Source organism: Mauremys reevesii, linkage group 1 (genome assembly GCF_016161935.1).
Source record: "Mauremys reevesii isolate NIE-2019 linkage group 1, ASM1616193v1, whole genome shotgun sequence".
Lineage (NCBI taxonomy): Eukaryota > Metazoa > Chordata > Testudines > Geoemydidae > Mauremys > Mauremys reevesii.
The window spans coordinates 264331987-264357721 of NC_052623.1; the positions used below are offsets into that span (position 1 = coordinate 264331987).

At 44.0% G+C, this 25735-nt stretch overlaps 1 protein-coding gene across 11 annotated transcripts in view; it reads right to left on the bottom strand.

Annotated features, from left to right (window-relative positions):
- The window catches only part of SYN3 (synapsin III), a 365180-nt gene that overhangs the window by 201231 nt on the left and 138214 nt on the right, over nucleotides 1-25735 (bottom strand). For all 11 annotated transcript variants that reach the window (XM_039486023.1, XM_039486062.1, XM_039486054.1 and 8 more), the window contains 2 exons: nucleotides 15046-15103; nucleotides 845-936 (listed from right to left, as the gene is read on the bottom strand). In XM_039486023.1, coding sequence (XP_039341957.1) covers nucleotides 845-936; nucleotides 15046-15103 — 150 coding nt within the window. The remainder of the gene's footprint in view (nucleotides 1-844; nucleotides 937-15045; nucleotides 15104-25735) is intronic.

A 25735-nucleotide genomic window follows, 5' to 3' on the forward strand; every position in this document is an offset into this window, starting at 1 on the left:
AACTAAGAAGTGAACTTGGAAAAAAATGTGATTTGGGGGCTGCATACAGTATCATTCCCATCATGGAATAGAGAGGTGATCATTGCTCTATATATGACATAGGTTAGATTGCAGCTAACATACCATATTGATATTCTGGGCACCTCAGTACCAGAAAGAAGTGGACTAATGCTGTCTGACTAATGAAATGGATAGATGGAGAGGATGAAGAGAGAGCAGCACTGCTGGATGTGCCTTTGCCTGAAGTAGACTGTGGTTGATGCAAGGTGGTTATGCTGAAATGCTAACAACTACAGTACTATCCAACAGACTGAGATATGGCATCCTCCCCTGAGGTAACGCAGAAGGCAATGTTGAAGAGGAAAATCTTCTGTAAGGAAGGTGGTGCTGAGGAGCAGGCAGGTTGGTAGATGAAGTATATGGAAGTATTCGGCAGCCACCAGACCTGCAGATATTCAAGCAGATTGTCCCAGCCAAAGTGGAACGCATATGGGGCTGGTTGTGCGTGCAAGGCAGTATTTACAGTCAAAGTAAGTCAGCAGGAGAATACGAGAATGAAAGGTGAAACGAAGACCATTGCCTACTGGCAGTACCATCAGGCCTGAGGTTCAAAATATTATGAGAATGGGACATTTCTGCCTAAATTAAATGGGTGGGGAAAAGTGAGGCTAGAAAACAAACCTAGGAAATAATGTACATTTGGGGCCTAATCCAAAGCCCACCAAAGTCAATGGGGGCCTGTCCACTGACCTCAGTGGGCTGTGGCCAGGTACCCGACCCATCCCACTTACTCCCACATCTCTCTAAAAGAGAAAGAAATGTAAGGAAAGTCGGCGTTTCTCACCTTACTACCTTAGTGCCGTTCCTCATGACCTGCATGTCCACCATGCAGCCACCAGTAACGTAAGCAGCCAGGTTCAGCTCTGAGAACTCAGCCTGCAGTGAAGTGAAAGAACAGAGCGTTACACGATGACAGAAAACACAAAGAATAAATTGACAGAAATGCAAACCTGTCTTCACATGGAATGTTTCTTTCAAAAGTTTTCCATGAGGCAACAGCAGATCCAATTACTGCTGATTTGCAATGGAAACACTGGAGAAATGTTTATTGCTCCAACACTAATGCTGCATGACTACTCGGGATTAGGTTTATTGCAATAATAAATACTAAAGGAATTAAGAATCATCAGGCCAAAAAACAAAAACAGAGGTAAAGTCATTTGAATATGACTCAAGTTCCCACTTGGAAACATTCATTTGGAATTATGTCTGAATCCACTGTCATGGCACTGGCCAGCTATAAACCTAATGCAAGAGATTTATGCCTCCCTTAATAGCCAAAAACCTCATTATGCTGCAGGAAGGTGACAAACGGGAATCTAGCTGAAGTGGCTTAGCTATTAAAGGTTTAACTATTACATGTTTAGTGGAGCTGGGTAGGTTACTAAGTTAATGTTTAATTATTAAAACAATTCAGTGTGTTCTCTTTATAAAGTGTAACTCACACTCCTGAAAAGGTTAGCAAAGAATAATTAAGCAATTAGAGGTAAAAGGTGAGTTCCAGGTGACTACGCCTGCTGCATGTCTCAGGTGGATCCCAAGGACTTTAACAGTGTCATATATGTAATAATCCCCTAGAAATGCATTTGATTGAGGGCCTGGTTGCCAATGTGAAATATAATGAAGAAAGGAGTGCAAATTAGACTTGCAGAATGTATTGAGCATTATAAGCGGGAGTAGGATGTCAATATTAGCCAGTCAGGATATTCAAAATTTCTAAAGATCTTCCCTAATTACAGTTTAATGAATAAACTGTAGTGAGGCATAGTATGTCTGTCTAAAGTGCCTATCACCATAGCTTTCAAAGTCCTGATTCTGCAACAAGATACATGCAGGTAAACCCCTATACCCATATAAAGCCCTATTAAATCAACTGGGTGCCATGGGGATGCAGGAGTCTCTCTCATTCTGTATCTCATTGCAGTAACAAGGCCTACATTTGGATGCAGAAAATTGATCTTCTCACTTGAATCATTACAAGAGAAAAAGGGGCCACATCTTTTAATTTCAGGTGTGGCTTTTCATTACAGATTTTTTAAAAAGCAATTGGGCAATGTTGTCCTCTAACTAGTTCAAACTGGCTTCTACCTAATTTCATAGCTATGCAGTGTTGCCAACTCTCACCATTTCATCATGAGTCATACAATAAATTAGTGTTTTCCTTAAAGGCCCAGTAACTGAAATCAAGAGATTCTATGAGAATCAGAGAATCACAGAATATCAGGGTTGGAAGGGACCTCAGGAGGTCATCTAGTCCAGCCCCCTGCTCAAAGCAGGACCAATCCCCAACTAAATCATCAATATGTCAAATTTCATTTTAAAAAGTGTTTCAAACTCTCATAGATGCACAGAAAAGCTTGAAAATAAGAAGTGAGTGCACCCTAAACGTTCAGAAACCAGAAAACAAATTAGAATAACCCCACTATGATGGGGTGAGGCCTTGGGCTTATTGGTGACTTTTCCTAGTGGTTAGGATACCGGGCCTCAATATTCCTCCCCGCCACCTCCAGTGCTCCTCGCCTGCAACTATAGCACTGCGAATTGGTGGCCGGGTCACTGATTAATAATCATCCCCTTCCAGGAAAGGAGAGTCCATTGGAATATATAGAGTCCCATGTCTTCACAAAGGGAAGGTCTTCAGCCCTCTCCTGCAGGTGGCTCTCCATTTCACTATCCCTTCCTGACAGCAGAGACAAGGGGTGGAAGAGAGGCAACAATATCAAGCACACTGGAGTGCTTTCAGGCTGCTTCCCTGGGCCCCTGGCCTCCTCCCAACATCTCAAAGTCTAACATAAGATAGCAACAACAACAAAAAAGAATAACAAAACTTTCAGCATAGCTGGGCTCAGTGCTAGCCCCTTCCTTGCAGCGATGGCATCTATAGCAGCCTTGCTCAGGAGCTGTCAGACCAGGTCTGTCCCTGTATCCTGTCAGCTCAGCTGGGGGCAGTCTGGCTCCTTTTTAAGTTCCTGCTCCAGTTGGAGCAGGTTCTGTAGATGTAGGGGGCAGAGTCACCTGGGTCCAGCACTGCTCCTTAACCCCTTCAGTTCTAATGTGGGGTTTATACACCCCATCATGCCCATATTTAAAAAAAAATCTCACCATTTTTTAGGCCTGAGTCTGACTTGTGAGCTTTGAATGCTTGGGATTAGCCATACTGATAATGCAATTGGCCGGCTTCATGTAGTGCCTGTAACATCACATCTACTCTTCAAACATTATAAGGAAGTCCCTTAAACAACTTTTACATTGGAATCCTTCCATAACAGAAATTCCCCACCGTCCAAAAGGAACTCTTTGTGCCAAGGAGTTCAAATGGGACCACAAGTGCACAAATGAACTACTGTCAGCTGTTTGATGATTGGTCATGTTCTCTCCAATATCACAGTTTTACCTACCCATCACCACGCCAGTGTTCTGATCTGTATAAGATCTAAGTTTGTCTATCTCTATTGAGTTTACTAGAGCAAGAGAGTTCACCCCTCCCAGAGTCATTGTTTCATGCTATCGGCAGACTCTGTCAGACATTGCTGCATCAGTTAGACACGGCTTACATTTGGAGGGTTAACCTGGCAACCATGAGTGGGCCAGAGACTTACTTTTAAAAAGTGCTTATATCCTGCACAATCTGAACATACCCTATGGATTATGTGTCACTCTGGAGGCTACCCTACTCTCACTCATGCAGTCTTTACTCAGGCCTTCGACTTTAATGGAAATTTTGCCTGAGTGAGAAAAAGTAGAATTGGACCATATGATGTCACCAAAACTCCCTGATGTGTGTAAATAGTCCTATCCATATAAGGTATTTTTAGAGTGCCCAGCACTGACCTATCCAGCACACATTCTCACCTATTATCACCTTTTTCTGGCATCGGTTTTCTGCCTTACTCTGCTAAGTTAACAGCCATTGCCTCTTTCACCTAGGTGCTTTGTGCTATCAGACAGGCCCCTGATAGCTAACATTTGGAAGAAGGCTGAACCTTCAGCAAGAATTGTTTCCTGTTGATTTCCCATCAGGCCCTGTATTTTTTTGCTCTGTGTCTTTTTTAGGCCTGACAACTTCCTTGGCTGGAAGCTCATGGTTTGATGCCTTTATGAACCTGTGCTCACCTTGCAGACAAAAGCAGTCTTTGAAAGCAGTCAGTGCAGAAAGAGAGAGAGATTGATAGATAACTGTGCATCAGAGGGGAAGGTCTGATGGTCCTTTCCTTGACACATCGTGTAGTCATTTATACCTGTGCTAAGTGGATGTAGATGATACCATTCTAATCTGGTGATGTTTTACACTCACTTTGTACTTCTACTTAACATAGAATCAGGTCCAGGTTCAGTGAGCCTCCCAGCCATATCAATAGACTTGGGATAGCAGAACTTGAACTAGTGCTCAGTCTAAAACAGCTGCAGAGACAGTGCTTTGAAGTTACAGCTCAGGCTGGAGCTCGGACTCTGAAGCCTGTCCCCTCCCTAGGCTTCAGCGCCTGAGCCCCCACTTCAAAGTGTGCCCTACACTCCTTTTTTAAAGAGTACTTGAGGGAGCCTTGCTAGCCCCAAGTGTGGCAACCCATGCTGGAAGGCTGGCTCCCATTGACTGCATAGCCACACCCTTTGTAACTCTGGGGGTCCCAGAATTTAGCAGACTCACATTTACATTTTGAGGTTAAATGACGAAAGACATTTTTCACAAAAAGTATTTAAGTGTTTTAACTCCTCCCTCGGCCCACCCCCCACCAAACTTCCCAAACCTTCCTCAAACTTCAGAACTTTTTATGAAACCTCCAACTTCTCTGGACTCTTTCCATCCCAATCTTTGCTCTGAATGCTGCCAAAAACTTGACAAAGTTTTAGGTGCCAAAGAAACATTTTGATTAAATATTTTTGAGGGGTTGAGGCATTGTTTATATATTTGCCACAGAACAAATTGTAAATGTAAATTAATTAGTTTTTGCCAATACCAATTCTCGATACTGTGATGTGGGAGACTTGGGCATAAGCCTGGAAAACATACACAGTTTTTGCACTGGCACAACTATTTTGGTTAGGGGCATGATTTTTTAAAAACCAAAACAGTGACATCTATATAACCCCTAATGTGGGCGCAGCTAGTCCAGTACAAAGGTGCCTTATACTGACATAGCTTATTCCCCTTTTTGTATGAGAACAAGCTATGGTAATAGAAGCATATTTATGCCAATATAACTGTCCACACTTGGGGGTTTAAAGCAGTACAACTTGTGTTAAAATCCCTGTCCAAATCTCTCACTCCTTGAGCTAGACGGGAGCTAAGGAGCACTTTGGAAGCAGCATGTTCAGCCCCTGAAGAGTGGAGGGGAATGTATGTCTCATACTGTGGCTGTGATTGGCTGCAAAAGGAGTCCTGCTCACCAGCCATTGGTCAGAAAGTTGATGGTGGTGATGCAAGTCCAAAGGTATAAAGGGGTGGGGTGGGGCGGTGGCGGTGGGGGAAAATAAAGGGCAGAAGAAAATTCTCAGGTCTCTGACAGGGAAGCAGGCACTACACAGGACACTCTGCCAACAGAAATTCGACAGGCAGATAGAGAGGAGTAAAGTGATTTCTTTCCCCAAGTCAACATCACTTATTCCATCTTGAAGAACCAGCCAGTGAACAAACAATGGCAATACGAAAAAGAAAGAAAGCCCAGAAAAGAGATTCCATTCTGTTCCCTAATCAGATGCATTTGACTCTAGTTTAATCTCCTGCATGGCAGTGGAGAGGAGGATTGTGATTTTTTTTTTTAAAGCTAGCAGGCTTAGCATGTCCACACAGTTCCCAGCACTCTCTGTGTTCTTGGTTTTTGAGCTACTGAACTTTCTAAGTCCTCATCTGCTTTTAATCTAACTAAAAGCTCCTTTCGTTGATTCCTATTTAAAATAAAAGACAAGGTTACATTAGATTTTTATATGACTACACACACACACAGATTTTTATACTGCTTTAACTGCAAATTTCAATGCCACCTTACTTCTGGCGTTGACAGGACACCTCCATAACTGTATATGCAATACTGTATCTGCATACAAACATACATACACTGTAAGTGTATGTACTCACACAGATCTTTGAACAGAATCCAGAAATTCCGCAGCAGACTTTCTAATTCCTCTTCTCTTTGGCTGGTTTTTCACTCCACGAGTTTTGCTCTTCGCACCTGATGAATACTCTATATGAACTACTTGACACCCTGAGAGGCTGATGCTGGGTATATTAAGTTTTAGGCAGTATTTAGAAGAAGTAGAAGAGGATTTTCATCCTTTCTATTTGCTTTTCTCTTTACTGCCTACCCCTTCCCCGAGAGGCCTGTCCATCTTTACTGCCTATCCCTTCCCCCGAGATGCCTCTCCATCTTCCTAAGGATCCCCATTAATTCCCCCTTTTTTCTCCTCTTTAAGCCCTTATGTTGCAAGGACCCACCTCTGGCTAGGACACTTTGCCCTTCCCAGCCTTGCTTCTGGAATGAGCCAGTTGTCATGCTAGAGCAGTATGGTCTCTCTTGGGGGGTGGGGGCCTAATTTTTAACCCAGTAAATGGGATCTCAATCATTTTGCACTGACATTTCCAACAGTTCTGGTTGATAATTTCCAATTTTTGTAGGTGACAAAGCCAGCACTTTGTAAATATTGATTTGCACTATGCTAATACTGATATTTACAGAGTTACAGGGTTTTAATGACTCTGCAGTCCATAGTCCCTGGGCAGGAAGAAGGGCGAACAGGATGTGTGCATAAGTGCAGGGAGTGGGAATGGGATATGTGTTTGATGTATGAGTTGTCCTTCAGGGAAGGAAGGAAGGTGAAGAAGGTGCAGCTGGGGAGTGGGACACTGTGTGTCCAATGAGAGGTCTTATGCATGCTGTTTAATGGCTCTGAGTCGGTGTGAATGCACGCAGCCTACAGGGAACACTGAGACCAGGTAGCCACATGCCACTTGGTGCCTGTGCTAAAGGTTAAGTGCCATTCAGTGTTGTCAGCTGTCGGGCTTTTATTGCCAGTCTTGCGATATTTGTTGGTTTTTTTAAAGCCCCAGCTCAGTCATGCCACTATATTAAAATCTCAGATTCAATTAAAAAAAAAAAAAGAAAATTTCTAGGCCTGTTGTCTCAGCAAATAGCTCAAAAACATGAAACCTACTGGCTCTAAAGAGCAGAGGGCAAATAAAGAACAGTTTCATTGTTTTAAAAACTTCATTATTTTTAAATCAGTCTCAGTTTTCTGGAGGCCTATTGTCATGATTTGTGAATAATAGATTTAGCAATACTGTGACAACCGCCACCTAACTGTAGGTATCTACATTCAAGAACTGAATGTAGCTCTTCTTGAAATGTTTTCTTTCATAAGCATTTTGAGTTCCTAAAAAAAAAAAGCCAAACAACAAACAAAACAAATAACTACATGGTTGTTTAATGAGTGCTTAATCCATGTGGCTAGAAAGGATTGTCCATGTGACTACACTTCTTTGGCCTATCAGATTCTTCCTTTCAGAATGCCCGCTCTATGCTGCTAATTAAAATACCAATTTAGGAATTTAAGTACAATAAAACTAGAGAGATCCTCTGTATTATAACTCTCTTTTGTCTAGATAATTCATGAGCAATTCTTGTCAACATTACCAGCACAGTCATAACCCTATTCTACAAGAGATTTCCAGAAGCAAATATAGAGGAGTTCATTGAATAATGATACCCTGAAAATAAACCATGCCGTGGGAACAAGTGAATGAGCTGCAAAAGAAGAATGAGTGTTAGAGAGAGAGATAAAGAAAGAAATGGTGGGAAAGAGAGGAGATGGGAGAGCAACAGGACCGACCTTTACTAATTTACATGAGCCTTCTGGCCTGAGCAGTTCTCTCCTTAACCCTTTCTGTCCTTGCATAGAGTCATTAGCTGACATAAGGGCTGAGGAAGGATGCTCTAGGAAACCTGAAGAAAAACTACCCAAAAGGCAGCAGATTCTGCAAGAGAAAAACTGCATTATCTCTGCTGCTAATCCTCTGTGTTATTCTCTGACACTCATTCTCTGAAGTGGTGTGGTGCACATGCTGCACCATGCTATTGGGAGGAGGGGACATTTCTAGAAATCACCAGATTTCCAGATCACACATTCCTAGGGTGACCAGACAGCAAAAGTGAAAAATTGGGACCGGGGGGGGGTGTGTGTGTGTGTAATAGGAGCCTATATAAGAAAAAGACCCAAAAATCAGGACTGTCCCTATAAAATCAGGACATCTGGTCACACCACACATTCCTCAGGAAAAAGTGATAAGTAATAATAAAAAAGGAAAGAATTATCTGGGCCAGGTTCAGTGACTTTAGATAACAGGGACTTCTAACAGGGGCCTCACTGCATCTTACCAGATTTATCCACTTCATTATCCTCTCCATCCCCTGAAAATATCCAGAAGTCCCTTATTCTCAGTCCTGTGTCTAGACACAGGCTATGCTGTACCCGCTACTGTATCCAGCTTCACTCCCTTGTGGCCACAGGTCACACCAGTTGTTGAGCAGAGGAGCATGCTCAGCTGGAGGCAGCTTTCTGTAAGTGGGCCCTAGTGCCATCAGCACCAGCCCAGGCAGCAATGCCTCTCCCACAGCTAAGATCAGGTCTGAGATCCTTCCTAAAAACAAGATTAAAAATGACTTGTGGCCATTGGATTTCATGGGCCCAAAAGGCCAACTCTAGGTGGGTATAATGGAGGAGGGTGGAGAAGCCTGAATAACCTGTGACCTTTAAGAAAAAGCAGCTACACTTCTACCCAATATAACGCTGTCCTTGGGGGTGAAAAAATCTTACCGCATTATAGGTGAAACTGCGTTATATCAAACTTGCTTTGATCCACCAGAGCGCGCAGCCCCACCCCCCTGGAGTGCTGCTTTACCATGTTATGTCCGAATTCGTGTTATATCAGGTCGCGTTATATCAAGGTAGAAGTATACTAGCTTTTAACTATAGTGTTTAGTTTGCCTCCATCTACAATGGTTATATTCTCAAAGCTCTTAGAAAGGAAAAAGGATAGTGTGACACTCTTTACCCCAAAGCAACACCCTGGCACCCCCATACTCGCCACTGTCATATAATCATGTTATGTTTTGTACAAAATATACCTTGTAAGATATCATTTTAAAAGTCTTAATCTGTTGAACATTAATATCCTCTTAAATTGTATGTGCTATCATTGTATGTGAAGTTATGAGGTTTTGCTGTGTGTGTTACTGAAATATGTTGTGAAGTTAGAAATGCTCACAACCAGTCTTTCAGGTACAACAATGGGGCAGCCAGAAAGTGATGATGGCCCATTAAGGGGAATATACACACACACAGGAGGATTACCCAAGGAACTGTATACAATAGACACCTCTCAGAGACCACATACTCAATGGAGGCTGCTTGACTCATGTCATAGCAAAGGATCTTTCCAGCAAGCTGGAAGAAGCTATAAAAAGGGGAAGTGACATCATCATTTGGCCTCACTCCCCCCACAACTCCACACCTGGAAACATGTCTAGAGAACAAAGACTGAACTGGAGAGGTGGTCCCAGGCTGAAAAGGAGAATTCCCGCTTGTGTATTAAGGAGCTATACCATCAGGGTGAGATATTGCTCAATTTAAATCCTGTCTAGTTCATAGAACTCAGATTGTGATTTTACTTGTTAGGTAACCACCTTTTATCTGTATGCTTACTACTTATAATCACTTACAATCTATCTTTCTGTAGTTAATAAATCTGTTGTATATTTTTTTACCTAAAACAGTGTGTTGCTTGAAGTGCAAGGGAAATCTGCTCAGAAACAAAGGCTGGTGCATGTCCTCTCCACATCGAGGGAGGGGTGTACTGGGTCATAAACTTACACTGGTCAGGCTTCTGACCAGGACAAGACGGTACAGCTCTGGGGTCCTAGGCTGGGGGCGGGGGGAAGGGAATTCGCTAGAGCCTATCTATTGTTGGTTCTTGAGTGGCTGGTGAAAGCATTCATGTAACTCAGCTGGGTGAGTCCCTGTCTGTGGATGGCTGTGTGAATGCAGGACCTGGAGGGGTTTGCTTGTCATAGCATCACAGTCTGAGAGGGAGCTCAGGCTGGTAAGACAGAGGGCTGAGTGGTACCCCAGTTCCAGATTGCACCCCAGGGAACTTGTCACAGATAGAAACTTAAAAAACAAAACAAAACAAAATTCAGATTCTCCTTTGCATTTCTATGTCCAAGGATTAGGGTGATCAGTAGCTATACAATTAACGGAAACCCAAAATAATACGATATGCCACATCTTTCCCATGAGGCTGAGCTCCACAGTGTTCAAGCACCTGTTGGACTGAGATGAAAGAGAGCGAGATATTATAATCCATTTGGGGTCTCCTTCATGGCAGTTCTAGCCTAGCTTCCTTCAGGGGGGAAGGAGCCCCCAGCTTTTTGTTATTTATAAAAGAATTTTTTCTAGAACACCGTGAGAACGCACATCCTAAGGGCTCAAGAACAGAAGGCAAATCAAAGGAACCCAACATTTATTATTATTAAAAATCTCATTTGTTTTGGAGACCGACTCATGATTTTCAAGTGCTTGGAATTGGCAATACTGAATCTGAGAGCTTGAATTTTTAGATAAATAAATTCTCAGGGGTTAGATGGTTTAGGGCCCTGGAAATATGATAAACCAAGACTTCCACCTGTTGGTAATTGCTTCCAAGTGCGACTCAGCTTGATAGTGACTGAATGCCATTGTCACAAAAGGACTCTTGGGAGAAAAATATCCACATAACATAAAGCACAACCGTAATTGACTCCCTTGTTGGCAGAAAGGACAAGGATTAAGTCCCCAGTTCAGCAAAGCACTTAAGCACGAGCTACACTTTAAGCACATGCTTAAGTCTCACTGAAGCTAATTTAATTGCTTTGCTGAATAGAGATGGGAATACTCATGTACGTGCTTAAGTGCTTTACTGAATGGAGGCCTAAATGAACATGGAGACTGAATTACTCTCACTGTGTTAGGCGAGGTCTTTCAGGATCAGGCTTGAGGTACATTGATGGAGCAATGTGGGGAAGCTTGCATAGCTGCTGTCTGTGTTGTGCCTGGTTTTTGGCTAAAGAGACAATTTAAGACTCTATGGCTGTCAATCTGGCCCCTTTGGCCAACACTAAATTCACTAAAAATGCTAAAGAAAAAGATTTAATGTACCCTTGGATGAAAGAAGCTTTAGAGATTCAAACACAGAGATAAAAACTGTGGCTTCCAGTGCTCTGGCTTAATTCCCTCACTGATTGCTCCAACATCCAAGAAGAGAAAGGAGTCTTTAGAAACAGATGTTACATTGGAAGAGCTAAAATTCCTAAATATTACTAGTAAGAGAGCATTACATTTGGGTAATGGAACTGCACGCATGGTGGGAAGTTTCTGGCAATGCTGAACTTTTCCAGATGCACTTGGAACATAAATGCCCCCAGCCCTCAAATAATAACAGTTCTTCTGTATCACTGCCCTGCTTTGGGTCAGGTTTGGAATCCTCACTGTCGCTGATGATCTTTGGTCCTGGCTCTTTCACTGTTCCAGCTCTCTTTCTTTTCTCCTTTCTGCTTCCAGGACCTTATCAATTTTCTCCCACCACACTCTCTCTCTCTGTTTCCAGGATCTTGGCACTGAGGTTACTCAGCCACTAAAGGCAATAAGGTAAGACAAAGCAATCTCATGGGTAGGTTTAAATAAATAGCATACATGTGTGCCCGGAGATGGATAATACAGCACACTTTAGACATCCTAATAGATCACTCAATAAATCAATGTCAGGGTTTAAATTGAAGAGCATGCAAAAAGGAAACTAAGAAGGAAATAAAGAGGATCCTTGTGGTTGAATTAATTAATGATTTGAGAGGATGGAAGCCAGGGAACAGGACTGGAGAGTATACACCCAGCTCAGTACGGCTTACCATGCTTTTCTCATATTCATCAGCACTAGGCAATGAATGGAGCATCTGTCTTCTCAATGCATGTGGGGATAAAATTAGCTGAAGGGAGTGCTTGGGGGAAGAGAAGGCGGGAGGGCATGGAGGTCACATAGTTCATTTCCATAGTAAACAACCTGAGAACCTGACCTGTTTCCATACAAGGGTAAGCTCAAGAACTACAGCCAAGGAGGAGAGGAAACTCTCAGAGCTGGTAGGGGGGTATGACCAGACTTGATAGCTCACAACCAGCAGCTGAGAGAGAGACAGTTCTGTTTTCATTACTCCCACCACAATATAAATAAATGAGGTCACGACTTACCAAGATAAAAAAATCAGTGTCCCCTCTCTGCTTCCCCCAAAAGCAGCCACTGGGGCTTGTTAACAGAGAATGAAGATGTAATATAGGCAGCAATCAGAGAGAGAAGAAGCAGTAAGGCAAACGCCTCCGATTCAAATCCCATTTCTGGGCATCCCAGAAGAATGGATGTAACTGCGTCTCAAGCCACAGAAATGAGCACTGCCATCAAAACCATTGAAGTGTCTCATTCCTGACGCTGTTTTGCAAATGTGTTAAACATTTGGATGTTTCACTTCAACACTTTCCACTGTTAAAAAAAGACAGGCTATTTTATTGTTACAGGTAAAATCTGGTTTCGCTATAAAAACAGAAATTTTTTTCTTCAGAAAAACTAAGTTTTTGCCCAGGGCACATACTGTATGGAAATTTACAGTGTGATCCAATGGTGAGCTGGGAGCAAAACCACTTCTGGATAATTACACGTGAACAAGCATACCACACAGCCCAAGCAGCTTCAGAAGAGCCACAACACTTAGCTTTTGATCAATGTAGAGTTTACTCAGACCAGCCGTGGACCCTTGCTTCACCCGGTTAAAGATCATTACAGCATGGTAACGTGGGATGCCTGATGTGCTCAACTGTACCCAGAATCCTCTTCCAGTTTTGTAGTACTGCTGCTGTCTGAGGTCTGGGACAAGGTCATACGCACATAGAGTTCTTTTCTGTGTGCTTCCTAGGCCAGGACTGTGGAAGAGTGTTCTCTCTTTTTTAGGCTCCAGAACTTTCTTGTGTTCAGTATCAGAAAAGACAAAGTGAAGTGTTCCATGATGGTTTAGGCCAGAGGGTCATAAGTAAGGCAGAGAGGAGAGGGGAAGGACATGAAGAATGAAAAAAATAAGTGAGTAAGTGAAAAACAGTGGAATCCCAGAAGGAATGAGTAAAAGCTGAAGCCCAAAGAGTTGGTGTCTGTACAGATAAGCACCCCTCTCTTGGCCTGATTGATATGCACATGGGCCTGAGGCCACATTCAGGGACTGCCCACAAGAATACAACTTCTGTATTTCCCTTGTTAGACAATGATAGAACTGATGATCACTTCTGCATTCAAGGTCCAATGAAGCAGGGCGCAACTCACGGTCTGTTACTCTTAGGCTCAATTGCCATATATGGGGGGTGGGGAGGAAGCAGCCTGCTTTTTGTTCACTGTTGTCCAACCTTCCTCTGAATTAAATAATTCATTTTCTGGAGTAACACTGGAGTTGTTACATTTATTATTAGAAGGGAGCTTCACTGAGGTAACTCTCAGTAGCACTAGCAGACAACAGTTCCTAGCAGTGGAAGCCCTGATAGCCATTGCAATGAAGGCACATTTTTCGCCACATGCACACTTGATTATTACTTGCACTCCTTAGCCTCCTTGGGTCCCATGCCCAAACCTGAGCATTCCACCTAAGTAACGGGTCTTGGCTGATGGGCTGGATGAGGCTCACAGGAGTTCCTGGCAATTGTTACAAGCCCCATGGTAGGTACTGCTCCAGGTCTATCCAATCAGGGAAACAGCAGTGCAGAGGCTCCATTACAGGGGTAGTCAGTAGGCGGACTGTGGGCCCAAACCAGACCACCAGATGCTTCTGAATGGACCCCAACTTCTTTTTATTTACTTATTATTAATTATTATTATTATTTATTATTAACTTTATTATCTTCTCTGGAGTCTAGACCTTGACTATACCTTGACCAAAAAATTTGGACCTTGACAAAAAATATGTGACGACCCTGGTTTGGGGTATTTGGGAGAGGAGAAAAAGGAGATTATGGAATGATTGTGGGGGCCCGCAGTGGAGAGGCAGATACTCCCTGCAAATGGAAGGGGCAGAGGGACAGGAAGGGAGGTACTGAGACTTAGCGGGGGAGGGGAGACAGCCAGCTCCAGAGTGGGAAGGGGGTTCTGGGGGTTCCCACCTGCTTCCAGGCCTGTTCCAGACCCTCTGGGTCCCACTCCCTGCTCCCCTGCCAGCTCCTGGGAGCTATGGTGGCTGCTCCAACCCCTCTGGGTCCCCCTCTCACCTCTGCTCCCTCCCCCACAGGGGGGAAGGATAGCTCAGTGGTTTGAGCATTGGCCTGCTAAACCCAGAGTTGTGAGTTCAATCCTTGAAGGGACCACTTAGGGATCTAGAGCAAAAATTGGTCCTGCTAGTGAAGGCAGGGGGCTGGACTTGATGACCTTTCAAGGTTCCTTCCTGTTCTAGGAGATTGGTATATCTCCTATTATTATTATGTGAGAGTTTACACAGGGGCACTAGCCCCCTTGACCCTGGTTCTGCCTTCCCTGGCATAAGTGGTAATCTGGGCCCTGGGCTCTAGGACCCTGCAAGGTGGAAGGGTCCCAGAGCTTTGGCTGAAGCCCAAGCCTGAATGTCTACATTGCAATTAAACAGTCCCTTTGCCTGAGTCCCATGGGCCAGCTGTGGGGTTTAATTGCAGTATAGACATATCCATAGGGACACTCAAAGCAGCACTAGAAAAGATACAATAGGGAACAATCCTGAAAAGGCAGAACTGGATGGCCCAAAAGGTTATTTTCATCTCTGGCTTCTCTAATTCTGTGAAACAGACAAGCCTTAAAATTCCTTCTTAGCACCCTTCTCCTCCTGGCTGATGCCCACAGACACGTGCAGGTGGGGTTTCAATCACCTACCTGAACCCTTGCTACAGAGGATTTCAATGACCACTGACCTGTTCCACTCGGATCTCAAATTCTCCATTCACCTTCTTCCCCTGGAAATACTTGGCCCTGAGGATGGAGAGAGAGAGAGAGAGAGAGAGACATGGTTAAAAAGGCTGCAGTTCATGATTATTTATTTATTTGTCAGCTACTGTTTTGCTGCTGTTTTCCCTTTTTGTTGAAGGATTTCCAGATGGTTCACAACATGTTTTACTAATTCCCATTTTCCCTTGACTTTCTGTTCTCCAAGAGGAATCTGCCAAACCAGATGAAAAATCACACTGGAAATTTCCTTGAAGGCTTGGGAGGGTTTTTTTTTAGACTGAGAAAATAATTATCTCCCTGCACCTTACAGAACAACAGTAATAATCAATGACAAGACCAGTTTGTACGTATTCTTTATCCTGGGGACGGAAGCTATGACAGAGGGTGACTAAATCTATCATGTGACAAAGAATCAGAGTCAATTTTCTTCCAACACTGAACAAGGAACTTTATCAGCATAATGAAAACCATGTCTTTCTCTCTCTCTGCTTCACTGTAGAGCTTGTCTTAGACAATTTCCCTGCCCTATCTTGTCTGGCTTCATGCAACTGATTTAAAGAAACATATATATATCCTCAAAATGTAAATAAGGATAGATTTCTTCAAAATTGTGAAACCAGATTTGCATCAAAGTCATTGAAAAAAAGAGGCTCTCTCATATACTTCCTCTCATCTCTGATAAAAGCCACAGCCATTGAATATACAACAGGGGAAAACAGATGGATGTTACTGCTCAAACGGAGGGACTGATAATGCAATGAGAACCAGCTACAGGACAAGTATATGCTTTTTTAAGCCATTCCCTTCTATACAGAGCTGATCAGGAAATTTCTAACAAAAGTTATTTTCCAATCAGAAAACAGGGTTTCATCAAAATCAACATTTTTTCTCAAAAACTGTTGACTTAGATGACTATTTTTTAGTTTTTTCAAAAATTTCCTAAATAGAAAATTTCAGGACCCCCACCACCCCGGAATATTGATTTGTTTTCATTTCAAAAAAGGGGGGGGGGCTTCCCCTGCCACTGTATTACCATTTCCCAATTTTTGCCAGTTGGAAAACAGCAACAAAATGTAGGAAACAGTTAAATATTGGAAGTGTTTGTTTCTCTGTGAGAAAAAGTAACACTTTCAACACTTCGTTATCCAAGTGACAAAACTTTGGACAGAAAAAGATAATGAAGGAAAGTTAGGGGGAGGGGGAAGAGCAGGTTTTTCCCTATACCTTTTTAATGTTTTAAAAAACCCTTTCCCACATATTTTATTTCATTCCCTCGTGTTGTTGGAGTGGGGTGGGCGATGAAATGGGGGGGGTGTGGGAAAAAAGTTTAAAAACAATCCACAAAGTTGTCCAGATTTAAAGAACCAAACTGACATTTGAAGTCTAAACAAAAGTTTATTTTGAAACGTGATTTTAAACAAAATGAAAGTTTTCATTTTGTTTAAAAAATTCCCATCAAAAGGTCCCTCTGTCAAAAAGCCTATTCATCAGCACAAAGTTTACCCTAACTATGAACGGAAGTTAGGTAGGGACAGTACATTAGCCAGGTGTGACTACTCCAACAGGCTCTTACAAATCCAAAAAAAAAAGAAAATGCAGGACTTTAGCTATCCCTAAGCCTCCTTGAGGTCATGAGAGTTGGATGAAAAAAAGCCAGACACAATGCCACCGCTTTGGCAACAAGAGTTACAGAGAGTGCACCTAAATTCATCCTGGTTCTAGAGCTATAACTGGGTCTAACGGTATTTCCCATTTTTACATGTAGAGAATTATCGCTGTAACCAGCAGTCTCAAAAGCCAAGATAAACTTAGTGTGCCCACAGGAACTGGTCTGAAGTCTGAGGCATGGCATTCAGTGGTACACGCATATTTTTTTTTGAAACAGAAGATCATCACAGTGTATATGCATCACTCACATTTAGGAAACAAACTTCCTCCCTCTGATGACCCCTCCACTCTGCTGACCTGCTGGTTCCTAACTCATTGGTGCCACTTCGGTCCTACTCACTCACAGTGAAGGCTGATCATCCACACTCTTTCATCCATTACAGATGAAGCAATGAGACTTCCACTGCTTAGTCCAGGAAATTAGCCTTCACAGTAAAAATTATAAAACCCTCTCCCTACTGCTACAATACAGACTCTGTTCCCAAATAGTCATGTATGGGGCACCACCACCATGTGGACCCAGGGCATAAGTACAAGGCATCTTGATTAAGACACAGTAAGGCCTTTGTTTCTGGACCCCATTTTCCACATGGCCTGGCTCATTCCAATGACGCAGCTCACATTTTTTAAATGAGAGGATATATTTTCTTTCAAGGCAGACCCAGGGCTAAGATGCTGTAGGGGTCTCTGAAGACTATAGGTGCTAAATAATTCAGAGATAAATGTGTTGCTCTGTGCTCTATTCTGACACCGCACAGGGGAAGACTGAAACACCTGCTCCAAAATACACTCAGAAACAGATTCAATAATGTTTTTAATTTACACTTCGTGTTTCTGAGCCTTTGGGAAGTAGAGGCCACCACACTGAGCGGGAAAGAGATATTAGTCTCACCCTGGAGCCCCTGAAGTTTCAACCAAGCAGGAATTATTTATACTATGGAAGTACCTGTAGGCCACGTTCATGGTCAGAGCCCTATTGCACTAGACAACACATCAACACACAGCATGAAACAGGCCCTGTCCCAAAGAACTTACAACAGACAAAAGGTGGGAGAAAGGAGGTTATATCTCCGTTTGACAAAGGGGGAACTAGAGAGTGAGAGATTAAGGGCCAGATTTTCAAAAGCAATCATGACTCAGCAGGTCCCACTGAGAGCTGCTAAGTCTTGCCCTCTCCTTTGCAAATCTGGCCATACAAGTGATTTGCTGAGGGTCACACCAGAAGCCTGTGACAAAGCCAGGATTTGAACCCAGATCTTGAGTCCCAATACCATGTCTTAACCATAGGATCCATCACAGGGCTTCCTTTTGTGCCTCAGCAATGCCACTCTTGTCTATCCAGTGAAGTCACTTATGAACAATGCAAGGAATCTTTCATCACCCTAGAGGCTGCGTGGGCTGCCTCAGTGTTCCCAGCCTACTGGCTTGACAGATCAAAACAGGAATCACCTAAGTCATCCTGCCTCCCGCCCCGGTCCCATGGCAGCATGGATTACTGACCACTGGTCTAAGTGGCCAGCACTTTATTATAAAGCATGTGGGATGCTGACAGAGTCAGATTGCTGCATTATAATTAGGCTATGCAGGGGGTAGGTTGGGTGGTTTGGTTTCTGATCTCAGGAAATTAGCATGTAAACAGATATTTTGGATGGAAAGACTTGTGGCTCCATGCTAGCAGAACAAACCCTAGGGAGGATTTACAATGCTAAGAAACATTTGAATGCTGCAGCTCATGCAGGGGGGAAAGGAAGTGCTATAATAATAGCTCAGTAGATGCCCTCTGCTTTTAAAAGAAGTTCCCCTTAGTGCATCTTTCTCTGTGGTTAGTGAGCTGCACACTTTTGGGACACAATACATTTCCTGGGTAAAAGGGCATTAGAAACACATTAAAAAGCCCTCTACTTTCTGCTCCAGCCCCAATGAGATTGAAATCTCACCTTCAGCCCCGTAACGGTAGAAACCTCAGATGCCTCCTCTCACAAATTTGTTTAGAAAGATTAAAAGCTCGCTTTTCAGAGAATCCAAGCATCCCCCCCTCTCCGTGACTGTGGTTTGCAGAAGCAAGTGCTCCATTCCCAGTCTGCTACATACACAGCACATCCTTTATGAGGACCAGAAGAAAAGGCCTGGTTTTGAAAAGCATCAGCTCTCTGGTCCGTTTCTATGTGTAAAGAGCATTTCGTGAGAAGCCAGCGTGTAGTACTTGTGTCCCCATGTTCTTGTGAAGCTTTTATCAGAGTAAGGCTACAAAAGTGGCCCCAAAGGAGCCTGCTCACACAGTGGTACAAGCACCTTTCAGCCTCCTAAACATCAAAGGCCCAGTTCATCCCTGTGGTAGTACAGACACTGAAGGGAGGCAACTTGCGCCTTGTCTCATTCAGGGGCTTCAGGAACTCATATGGCCCCCAGTGCTGACTTAAATTGTGTTCCTGCTCTATTGGCCACCTGGGAGGGTTGCCAATTTTGTAATATTTAAAAACCGGACACTCCAGCAAGAGTCCCAGAACCTCCCCTGCCCCACCCCTTCCCCCTGAGGCCCCACTCCCTGTTCACTCCTCTTTCCCCCTCCCTCCATTGCTCGCTGCTTTTGCCCTCTCCCCTCTCCCTGTGTGGGTCGGGTGGGACTCGCCTGCAGAGCCGGGGCTGGGAGCTGCATCTGCCTGATGCAGGTAGGTGGCAGCCATGACTGAATAAGAGCTGGCATAGATGATGACTCTGCTCCTCCCCACCTCCTTCGCCTGCAATAACTGGACTTTGGGTGTCTGGTCAGTAGATCTGACCAGACACCATCAGGTCCCCTTTTTGACTGGACTGTCTGGTCAAAAACCAGACATCTGGCCACCCTACCATCTGGATAGGCCCCCTTTGCCAGGGCTCCAATGGAGGTGGTGCTGGGGAATTCCCTGGAGGCTGAAGGTTATTCTTGTCCAGCAGCCCCTTTGTGCTGGCCTTGGTGAATCCATATCTGAATCAAGAGGAGCCATGGGACAACCTTGGACTCAGCCCCCAGATGTATAGTGGAGACTTCCAAGATCAGTAGAAAAAGGTCAAAATTCATAGGGGTCATTTTTTCCTAGGAATCTATAGGACATTATGGTTAACCCTCTGAAAGTGAGCTATAGTTAGGTATTTCCTTACTCCCATACACATTTCGCTTTACCTGATTACTTTTGTTTTTATATTAAAACAATTCCATAGGAGCAGTTGGTGTTTACGTCATCAACCAGTCAATATGCTCAAAACTGGAATCCTGGATGAGCCTTTACCCACAAGGCTTGTCTCTTCCTTAAGTTTTTTCTTCCTTGTTGCTTTTATGTCCTGGAGAGAAAGTGCTTATAAGAACCACTTCAGCGAGCACTGCAGTGGTAGCCATAGGATTTGTGGTGTATGTAGATGAAAGGGGATGCTGCAGAGAACTTTCCATTTTCTTGACAGGTTGTAGAGCACTCCACGAAAAGGTTGAGATCCACTTGACATGCCTGGGTATACAGGATCACGCAGAGAATCCCGAAGGAGCTCTTGTTCAGGTACAGTCTCAGCAGGCAGGATACCTGAACGTAACATACATTGCCAAATGCCAGGTTTGTTACCTGTCCTGAAAATGTTCTGGACATGGATGGCAGTATCCCATTGTCTACTTATGAAAGATGAGATAGCATGAGTCAGAGTGTTGCAGCGGGAAGAAGGGAGCGGCGATTAGAAAACCTGAAGCTGTTTCAAAATGTCAGTTGGCTGAATGAGTGGGGTTATGTCCCATTTTGCAGCCTGTTGGAAGCACAGTATTTTGTGTTAAATGTATTTTATGGGGCTTCATCAGTCTATTTCACAAAATGTCTACTGCATTAAATAATTTACAAGGACAAGAAGAGATCAAGGAAATGTGCCTCAAGGTGTCTTGCAAGAGACCTCACTGGAGTTACTGTAAGAAATGTCCCTGTGATCTCTTGCAGTGTGTCTGGAAGTAAGTCAGCACCCATCACCTCAGCACTCCACCCAGGGCCGGCTCTAGACCCCAGCGTGCCAAGAGCGCGCTTGGGGCGGCGTCCCACGGGAGGGCGGCAGGTGGCTCTGGTGGACCTGCTGCAGGCATGCCTGCGGAGGGTCCGCTGGTCCCGTGGCTCAGGTGGATCTCCCGCAGGCATGCCTGCGGATGCTCCACCGGAGCCGTGGGAGCAGCGGACCCTCCGCAGGCACATCTGCAGGAGGTCCACCAGAGCTGCGGGACTGGCTTGGGGCGGTGCAATTGCTAGAGCCACCCCTGACTCCACCTGTGGAGAAGCCACACTCCCATGGCAGCTGGAGTTAACAGAATCATTGCTGGCTGCATTTCGGGTTGACAGGGCTAAAAGGTTTGATGGCTAAAAGCAGCAGCTCATGTGGGTGGAGCAGGTTCGTTATCTGGCAGGATATCCCTGCAAGAGAGCCTGAGACATTCCTGGTGTTGCCTTTTCATTTAATTCAAAACAAATATTATCTCTGAACTAAAAAGCAGAGAGAGAATCCCAAGCTATTGATCTGACTTTGCTTGCTTGCTCCAGTGTGATTTTTATCATGAAATAAAGTCTGTGTTGGTTACATTTTCCTACCATATCCTGGATGAGTTAGTGGTGTTGCTCCTTCAAGTGACCAGATAAGAGGCCAGCGAGGAGGAAGAGGAGCACTAAGTCCAGAGTCTGAATCCCATACCTATCTGCATGAATTCATGCATGTGAGGCGCCATCGTGTTATACCAGGAGGGCAACCTTTCAGAAGTGCTGTGCCAAGTCTTCATTTATTCACTCTAATTTAAGGTTTCACATGCCAGTAATACATTTTAACGTTCTTAGAAGGTCTCTTTCTATAAGTCTATAATATATAACTAAACTATTGTTGAATGTAAAGTAAATAAAGTTTTAAAATGTTTAAGAAGCTTCATTTAAAATTAAATTAAAATGCAGAGCCCCTGGGACCAGTGAGTGCCACTGAAAATCAGCTCGCGTGTCACCTTCAGCACGTGTGCCATAGGTTGCCTACCCATGTTAGATGTATTCTTAGCCTATGAGAGTTGTTTGAGGATCTTCCTTCCCTGGAAATGGGACTATGTTTCAAGTCAAACAGAGTGGGAGGTTTAACAGCTCCAAGCAAAAGAATTCATAAAGGATAGAGGATGGAGTGTTGCCATATTTTATGAGCAAATTCCGGGGAGTCTTTCCATTAACTTCAATGGGTTTTGGATCAGGCCCCGAACAGCATCCAAACCAACAAACTAAGGTTAGCTTTACTGGCTGCCCGTTTCTTCTCACGTTAGATTCAGGATGCATTTCCTGCCCCACACTCCTAGCCTGCACTGGGGGCCTGAACAAAAAATGTGATGCAAGAACCATGGTGGGAGAAAATTGGAAAGATGGGAAAGTAAAAATGGAGGAAGAAAGAGGAGCAGGAGGAGGAAAGAGACGAGTGAAGCAAATAGAAGACTAAAAGGATTAAATTATGGAATCTTCCAATTCCTTTCTTTGACATCCAAATACAAACAAAGATATCTCTTGAGTCTTTCGGGAGTCAAAGCATGTAATTTCCTCCAAGATCAAACCTGGAAAATGCCAGGCTACAACCCTCTTGATTGGATGAGGGTGGACCTCACGGAGTGAGGTTAGCCACTCAAAGAATTCCCTGTGTCAAAAGGCCTGGGGGCCCGGGTGATGCACAAGGCCCTCACTGTATGTCCGCATTGTCTCCTACGTAAAAGGGGCTGGGACTGGGAAAAAGGAGACAGTTTCCAAGATACTAGCAAGCAGGCTGCGGAATGCCCAGATACCCCTCCAGCCCCTATGACAATACAAAGGGAGTCAGTAGTGCATTTTTGTTGGCTTGCTTTTTTAATGGATAAAAATGAGCAAGGCTTCCCCCTCTCTGGCCCAGCTCCTCACTTCTCCCGATATGGATTTCCAAGTTTGGTCAATTACTGATCACCCAAAGCCTTGAGGGAGAGGGAGGAAATGGTTACCCCAGGAGTTGAGTGCCTTGGGACAATCAGATCTATTCTACATACCTGCTGCAATCTAGAGACCTTTATGTATTGCTCAGACATAGAAGGGATACATTATTGTTTAATATTCACTGTGCAGTAACACCTAGAGGCCCCTACTGAGATCAGGATGCACCTGTCCTAGGTGCTGTACAAACACATAAGAAGAGAGGAGCTGATAATTTAAATAGACAAGACCGAATGGGAGAAAGGGTGAATTATTATCCCCATTTTACAGATGGGGAATGGAGGCACAGAAAGATTAAGTGGCCTGTCCAAGGTCAGACAGGGAGTCAGTGGGAGAGGTAGGAAGAGATCTCCCATGTCCCAGGCTGGCATTTTATCCACAAGACCATTCTTTCCTGCATATTGTATTCATAGTGATCATCAGCAGTTCAGCAACACAAGATGGGCCCAGGCTGCTGCTACACAAAAACACTAGAGCCTTATAACCACAAACTAGCCATCATTGTCCCCTGAAAAAAATGAGTCTGCCAATGGATCTCCATCCACACTGGATCATCCCTGCCCTCTGGAATAGCAGAACAGTCTCTCTAATTAAGGGGTTTGTATAGTGCCCATCCCTGTAGTATCTAAGCACTTCCAACCCCGCCCCCGCCCTGATAAATTAAGATTCCTGCAACTCTGTGTGCCTCCTGCATCACTTATTGCTGATGAAACAGGGCTAACTAGAGACAATGGAATTCTTCAAGAGAAACTGGGTCAGTCATTAACTAATACTACACTTGATCTTGCTCTTTGCATTTTTCCAAGGTTGTAAGTATACGAAGGGTGCCTTGCTCTAGGTCTGATGCTCCCCAGTCTTCTCTCCCTGTCCTGCCCCCAAGGGCCAGCCTCACAGCCATATTCCTTCATGTCACAGAAAACTGGATGGGCCTCCTTCCGAGCTGCTGCTTAAATCAGCTTAGGCGCTGCTGTGACACGAGGCAGAAAGTTTATTTTATGTATGATTTAAAATTGTACATTGCTAGCAAGTTTCCTTCTTGCTAAATCTAAATGGCAGAGCCTGGAGCTGTTTGGAGGGGTATCATTTTGTAAGGGTTCATGCAATACTCTATTCCACTTTTGCTTTGAAGTGAAATGCATCTACAGCACCTTTGAGTGTTAGGAACAAGGGAACCAAAATAACTCAAAAGCAAAACGCAGCCAAAGCTGCTGAGTTTTAGGCACAAATGATATAAGTGCCTGGGTTCATTTGCAGGTCGCTAAAAGGCTCACAAACCTTGAGAAACCTGGCTGAATTTCTCAGGTTCGCCCAGGTCTAGGCAAGGCACTCTGAGGTTAAATACTATATATTTAAAAGGACTCTAGTAAAGTAATTAAGGCCCCAAATTTGACTTGCATTAGCATGTTTGTAACCTGGTAGGGAATATTTGCCAGATTCCTAGTGTCTATTTTTGCAATACTACTTATCCTTTACATTTCTGTATCACCTTCCAACCAGGAGCACTGGATCCCACATTTCTTTACATATGCAATATAGAAATATAGACACGCGATGGTGATATAAATAAGAAGCTGCATTGCTTTTTGGGTCAGATGTGATAACAAGGTCCCTGCTCACTTGTATTTGCTAACTATCCCATGTCACTTTCCAGAAAAATAGGTGTTTTGCAATGTATCATGTACATTTGACAGCCTCACCCGCACTCTGACCATTATTCCATTACCTCTGGGACCACTACTATTCAAAGCCTCTATGCAATATTGAAATAGCTACTCTTTATTGATATCATATAATTTATCACATATATTATTCCTATTCCCCCCAAAACTGGAATTTTGTCTCCAAATAAGGGTTGGTGGGGCTGGCAGGCTCCCTACCCAGTTCCACATGTCCCTGCAGGTCCTAGGGGGAGGGAAGGCAAGGGAGGCTCTGCGCACTGCCCCCGCCACGAGCTCTGGCTCCACAGCTCCCATTGGCTGGGAACCGCAGCCAATGGGAGCTGTGGGTGTGGCACCTGTGGGCGGGGGCAGCGTGCAGATGCCCCTGGTCCCTCCATCTAGGAGCTGCAGGGACATGTTGGCCACTTCCCCAAATCCCTGCCCCTGCCCTGAGCCACCTCCCACACCCAAACTGCCCCAGCAGTGGCCAGTGCAGCTTGGTCAGGGGCTGGCTGATGTGCTTGGTCAGCCCTAGAGCCAGCCACACTGGCTGCTGCAGAAATCACGGGTGTCACGGAAAATCACCAAATCCGCGACTTCCATGACCTCTGTGACAGACACGCAGCCTTACTTATGACATTCACCGAATGTTTCCAAATAGTAAATGTATTTGCAAAAAGAAGGGAACTAGTTTGCAAAGTGACTGGATTTAACAAATTCAATACTGAATTAACATTATTTGACCACTGGTAGTCCTGGACTAGTAACATATTTAAGGTTCAATATCCCATGGACCAGGACTAGAAATGGATTTTTGTAGCCCAGTAAACCGCAGCTGGTAATTTCCTCTTCCTAATGTGATCCAGCACTTTATTCCAAGCTCTGACAAGCCCTGCAAGCCTTATTTTGCAAAAATGTGTTATTTTAGATAGGTTGGAAGAGGGTTCGGTTATGAATAAATCATAATTTCTCTTCTCTTCTGAGTCCAGGAGTTTGGCGCCATTATGTTAAGACAGCCTGGCTTTAGAGATGGAGGGAAATGAAAAACAACAATTCAATTTTGTAACACTCACATTGTCCTTACTGGCTTTGTCCTGTGAAATATGGCACAAATTCTTGATGGGGTGGAAGGATTTTAAGCAAGAAAGAATGTAATTTTGATAGTATTGGACTAGCTTGAAACGAGGACAAAACACACCTATTGTTCTGAAAAGTGACATGGGATAGTTAGCAAATAGAAGTGAGCAGGGACCTTGTTACTACAGCTGGCACAAAAAGCAATGTTTTCATGGTACTTTATTAATGCACCAATGAGGTATGCACATGCATTTCCAAAATAAACTGTTTAAACAAAGCAT